The 6,000-nt window shown below is 43.5% G+C and overlaps 1 protein-coding gene across 4 annotated transcripts in view; it reads left to right on the plus strand.

The window, feature by feature from the left end:
• Dyrk1a (dual specificity tyrosine phosphorylation regulated kinase 1A) overlaps positions 1 to 5,508 on the plus strand; it is a 132,513-nt gene extending 127,005 nt beyond the window's left edge. For all 4 annotated transcript variants that reach the window (XM_070030673.1, XM_070030671.1, XM_070030674.1 and 1 more), the window contains exon 12: positions 2,201 to 5,508. In XM_070030673.1, the coding sequence (XP_069886774.1) occupies positions 2,201 to 2,821 (621 nt within the window). In that variant the 3' untranslated portion in view covers positions 2,822 to 5,508. The remainder of the gene's footprint in view (positions 1 to 2,200) is intronic.
• Positions 5,509 to 6,000: the final 492 nt, after the last annotated feature.

A 6,000-nucleotide genomic window follows, 5' to 3' on the forward strand; every position in this document is an offset into this window, starting at 1 on the left:
CATTCATGGGTTTCACGTGAATGGTTAGAAAGGAAAGTTTGTATGTAGTGAGCATAGACTTTTTTTTGTCATTTACTAAACAAGTGTATTTACTCTTAATAGTATTTATTGTATTAGATATTATAAGTAATCTAGAAATTATTTAAAATAGATGTGCATAAATGACACTTGCTTTACATAGGGAGCTAGACATCCATGGGGTTTGATATTCACAGGATCTTGGAACCAGTCCCCCATTGATACCAAGGAGCAACCATACATACGTTCCTACATCCACACATGCACACACGCTTTAAACACTGTCCAAGGTTTTAGGCTCACGCTGGAGATTTGGTTAAAATGTTTGGTCTGACAATAAATATTGGCAGCTGGTGATAGAGACAGTCTGTGTGTGTGTCTGTGTGTGTGTGTGCACGCGCGTGCACCAGTAATGGGCTCGAACTCAAGGCCTAAAGTTTTTGCTTAGCTTTTTTGCTCAAGGTTGGGAGAGAGAGAGAGAGAGAGAGAGAGAGAGAGAGAGAGAGAGAGAGAGAGAGAGAGAGAGAGAGAGAGAGAGAGAGTGTGTGTGTGTGTGTGTGTGTGTGTGTGTGTGTGCAGGGGCACCAGTAATGGGCTCGAACTCAAGGTGCTCAAGGCTGGTATTCCACAAGCCATACCTCTACTTCCAGCTTTTTACTGTTCAATGGGCAATAGGAGTCTTTCTGTCCAAGCTAGCTTTGAACCTGGATCCTCAGGTCTCAGCCTTCTAATGAGCTAGGTAGGATTCCAGGCATGAGCCTCCGGCAGAGACAAAAGTCTTTGTCTTCTCAGAGCTTACAGTGATAAAAATGATATAACAAAACATGAATGAAAGATGTAGTATTTGCTATGAGAACAGGAAAGACAAAACAAGAGAAGGGTCTGGGAGTATTATTCAAAGATAGAGCAGTGTAGTCATTCCCCATGGAAGGAAAAATAAAGGATAAAGTGATTTGGAGCATGACTAAATGTGTTGGGTGAGATCTATTGAGTCAAGCAGGGCAAATGGATGGCAGGACCCTCCCCCAGTGTGCAAACTGGAAGGCTGCCAAGGGGGTTTGCTCCCTTCTTTATGTGAAGTCAGAGCCGGTGTTGAAAGTAATGGCTCTACCACCCTTCAGGGCCTTACTTGCCCACTGAGCAATAGCCACAAGACAGAATTGAGGCATTTCGAGTGCCAGGCTAACAGTGACATGCACTCATCCTCACTCCATCAGTAATTTAGGACATAGTCGTACCTAGTCTGAGGGGAGCTGGAAAGTACAGTACAAGAATGAGAGCAATAAAGGCCTGAAGTGCAGCCAGTAGCCTGTGGCAGAGAGGCTAGACAGCATTAGCCAAGTGGTTAGTTAGGGAAGACTCTGGAACAGCGGAATTATAAGAAAGTGACGTCCAGCACAGATAGAAAAGGGTGTTCTGGGTGGAAGAGAACAGTGCCACATGCACTGAAGCAGTTAAAGACCTTGCCAGGTGGAAGAGTGAAAAGAAGGGACGGTGTGGTTTGAGCCCAGGTGATGATGACAAGGAGATGGGGCCGCTCGGTGCTGGAGGCTCAGACCCGTAATGCTGCGCCAGCTGCTGAGCAGGACCACGTTTGCCAGCCAGCCTGGAGAGACCTGTCCCAGGAGAAATACCCAGTCAACAACAACCGAAGATGCCAGACCAGAGCCATGACTCACGTGGTAGAGTGCCAGCCACGAGCAGGGAAATGGATCGAGGGTGCTAGGCCTCAAGTTGAATTCCTGATTCCAGCATAAAAATAAAATGAAAAGGAGGGGGATAGAAAAAAGGAAAAGGATTAGAGAAATGGCATTGTTTTCCTAAGAGCAGTAGATGACTGGAGGGATTTCACAAGGGACATGATTGGATCTGAGCTTTAAAGGGACGGTCCTGCTTCTGTTTGGAGGAGGGCTCAGAGAAGGGCAAGGCCTGCCTTGGAGAACATTCTGCTAGTAGCTAAGCTGAATGGTGGCAGTAGAGGTGGGTGGAGGAGGTCAGATTGAGGATCTGTTTCACAGAAGTTTGCCCTGCCTTAGACATCACTTCCAAGGACAAAATGACAGTGAATCCTGAGAGTCTGTTAAAAGCACCAAAAACCTCTTCCTGGGTAATGTAAATGCTGAAGGGATTGCAGATTAGAATAAATACTCTTAATAATCCTTGGAAAAATGTGTCTTCATAGGTGCGTCAGCAGTTTCCGGCTCCCCTTGGCTGGTCAGGCACTGAAGCTCCTACACAAGTCACTGTTGAGACTCACCCCGTTCAAGAAACCACCTTTCATGTCGCCCCTCAGCAGAATGCATTGCATCATCACCATGGAAACAGCTCCCACCACCACCACCATCACCACCACCACCACCACCACCATGGACAGCAAGCCTTGGGTAACCGGACCAGGCCAAGGGTCTACAATTCTCCAACAAATAGCTCCTCTACCCAGGATTCCATGGAGGTTGGCCACAGTCACCACTCCATGACGTCCCTGTCTTCCTCAACGACTTCTTCCTCCACATCTTCCTCCTCTACTGGGAATCAAGGCAATCAGGCCTACCAGAACCGCCCAGTGGCTGCTAATACCTTGGACTTTGGACAGAACGGAGCTATGGACGTTAATTTGACCGTCTACTCCAATCCCCGCCAAGAGACTGGCATAGCTGGACACCCAACATACCAATTTTCTGCTAATACAGGTCCTGCACATTACATGACTGAAGGGCATCTGACGATGAGGCAGGGGGCGGATAGAGAAGAGTCCCCCATGACAGGAGTCTGTGTGCAACAGAGTCCTGTGGCTAGCTCGTGACTACATTGAAACTTGAGTTTGTTTCTTGTGTGTTTTTATAGAAGTGGTGTTTTTTTCCAAAAAACAAAGTGCAAAGCTGCTTGAATCAGAAGGAGATTAACACACTGAACCGCTACAAGAGGGCAAAGCTGACTTTTTTTTTTTAAACTTGAAAAGATTGCAAAGGGACAATGAAGTTTTTAAGAGCCATGTCCAAACCCATCTTCATGGATAGCTCAGAGGTATCCTCTTTTTGCCTCCCCCATTTAACTTGCCACCTCCAGTCATAGTGGGTTTTTTTTTTTTATTTTTTTGGTCTTTCTATTCAACAAAAGTTAATGTTCAGATGTTGGTCTCGGTCATTTGCCAACTAATTTTAACATAAAAAGGCACTGCACATAATTTGCATAAAGGGCCCCGTGAGGGTGTTTTGTTTTGTTTCCTTTTTCTGCCCCATCCCTCGCCCCTTCTCTCCCCCCCCCCAACCCCCCCCCCCCTCCTCCTTTTCCCTGTTTTTGTTGTTTTGTTTTGGGTAGGGATGGGTGGGAAATTTGGGTTTTTAAGTCCTCGAAACACACTTGGGCACGGAAAATGCAGTACTGTAAGGAAGAGGGACCTCCAGCTTACACAGACACCGTCTTCAGCCGCGTGACAGGGACGCTGTGTTGACGTTTGTAAGGCACATTGAGCATGCTAAGTGGCGGGGATCAGAACTCTCCTATCTGAACATACTGAGGAGCAAAGCAGCGGTGACATGGGATCCTGGGGGTCTCCCGTGGTAGAGGCCACGGGAGGATAGGAATGGAACATGACTGGTCTCCTAACCAAGGTGCACTGAGAAGCAATCAACGGGTCGGTCGTGGCCAGTCCTGGGGAGGTGTGAGTGGTGGTCTTTGGGATAACCTTTGGCCTTATGGATTTGGACTCGGAGTTAGAAGAGCCTACCATTTCAGATGCAATCACTTGTGGACGTGCTTTTGCAGACAGTCCTTAATGCTGAAAACACAGAGAATGGGTATTTCAAGAGGCCTTTCTTTTAAAATAGACTTTTGTGACCCACTAATTGTAAGGTATTGCAAGGTGACTTTGCGTGTGTCATGAAGTTGACTTCATTATTGGTCGAAGGTCACAGAAGTGGTGGTTTGCTTTGATGGGAGCAGCTACAGCTGTGGCCCTTCCTGCTTCTTACTTTTGCTTTTTCTCGGCACGTGGTATCTCCACCATTTCTTCTGCACAAAGATGTCTTCTGTTCATCCTGAACATTTTTAAAAATGCAGAATTTTATGTGACTGCTTTTTTGCCTCACAATTATGCTGTGAATTTTACAAAAATTTATTTTCTTTTTTGATAATTTATTGTACCAAAGCTGTTTTTATAGCACATAGATGTCTGTAACCAATAATGTAGCAGTTCTGCACTTTGACACAAGGTGTAACTAGACCATTTTTAAATGTCAGTTGAAAATTATGGCTGTACTATTGCTTAAACAAAACTGGAACTGTTGTTGAATCCATAGCCAATACATTTACAGCAATCTGTGTACTGAACATAATAGATTGACATCTAATTCAAGATCATGACATCTGTCGCATTCTAAATGTGTTCAGGCTTCTGAAGGTAAAGGGACCCTGGACCCAGGAGCTGTGGAGCCAGCAGTGATCTTGTATTCCTGATTACCCGACTTGAACGCAAGACCGTGGTTGCACCAATAGGTCCAAATTAGGAGCAGGAGTAAAGCAGAACCTCAGCATGACCCGAAGTGAACAGGCTGGTATTTAACAGTGCCTCGCTTTGGGGATAATGCTGCCTTAATGTAACGCAGTCTGGCAGTCGCTAAATTTGTGTTCCCATTTTAGATTGACCAATTTCAGGATGTTATCCTTTAGAGCGGTTGAAGTGGGAGAATGAAGATATAGTCATTTACCTGTCCAGGATCGAGAAAAGCCTAGAAAAGAAGCAGTAATCTACCTCTGCCGAAACCCCTGCTCGGAACAACTCAGCAGAGCACCATGTTACTTTTTAGTGGTCAACTCCATGTGGCTGACTAGGTCAACTTTTTTCTGAAGAAAAGCAGGTTTTTATATGTAACAATGACAAAAGAAAGGCTTAATGACTATGTAACTGTGAATGGAACCTTGGAAATAATCGTTTTTATAAACCACAAAAGCTTTTTGTTGTTAATCAGGAAATCCATATTTATTTTGTAATTAAATGTCAAGCCTGTGGATTCTTTTTTTGAACTTGGTAGTTCATAAAGGTTTACAGTAAATAAAAGGATATCATCTCGAGTCTAGCAATACCCGAAGGGATTCACTAGTTACTGCCGTTCAGGAGTGTGGACTAGAAGGCTGACACTGTGTGGTCAGCTCATTTTTTTTTTTCTGTGCTGGTTGCCACATCTTAGCAAGCACCAAAAAATGAAAGCAGTTTTTAAGCCGATACTTACATAAAGAAAATCATAAAATCCAATGCTTCTGCATACTGTGTTACGTTACAGTCCAGTTTTGTGTGCTTTACTACACAGTTTGGTTACAGGACTTCTGTGCATTGTAAACATAAGCAGCATGGAAAAGGTTAAATACCTGTGTTCAGATTGTAAGATCTAGTCCGGACTTGCTGTGTATATTGTAACGTTAAATGAAAACAAGAACCCCCTTTGTATTATAGTCATGCGGTCTTATGTATGATAAACAGTTGAATAATTTGTCCTCAGACTCTTTACTATACTTTTTTAAAATTAATTTAAGAAAAAATGTAAATACAGTAAAAAAAAAAAAATCTTCCTATGCAATTAACCTGGTCCAGGTCTGGTAGGTATACTGAGTATTTAGTCAAATGTATAAAAAAGAAAATTTTTGAGTTACATCAACATAGGGTAAAAATATGTCTGAAAGTAAAAGCTGGAGGTTTAACACATCATTTGATTTTTAACATTGATTTTGATTTTTTTTAAACACACAGTTGCCAGTGTTAACATTTCAGTTGGTAGCATTACCAGTGGACATGTGCATTTGCGTGTTCTCTAAGACTACGTCTGCTCGGTTGAAGGAGAGAAACCACAGAATCCTCTTGTGAGCATATGCCAGGACAGACAGTAGATTTCTAACAACAGGCCTTCTCTTTGTGTAACCTAACCTGCATACATACATTCTAAGCTGGCATTCACCAGGTAAGAAATGTTAAAAGAGTAAATGTAATTC

Source organism: Dipodomys merriami, unplaced genomic scaffold (assembly GCF_024711535.1).
Source record: "Dipodomys merriami isolate MVZ:Mamm:240054 unplaced genomic scaffold, mDipMer1.0.p SCAF_2, whole genome shotgun sequence".
Lineage (NCBI taxonomy): Eukaryota > Metazoa > Chordata > Mammalia > Rodentia > Heteromyidae > Dipodomys > Dipodomys merriami.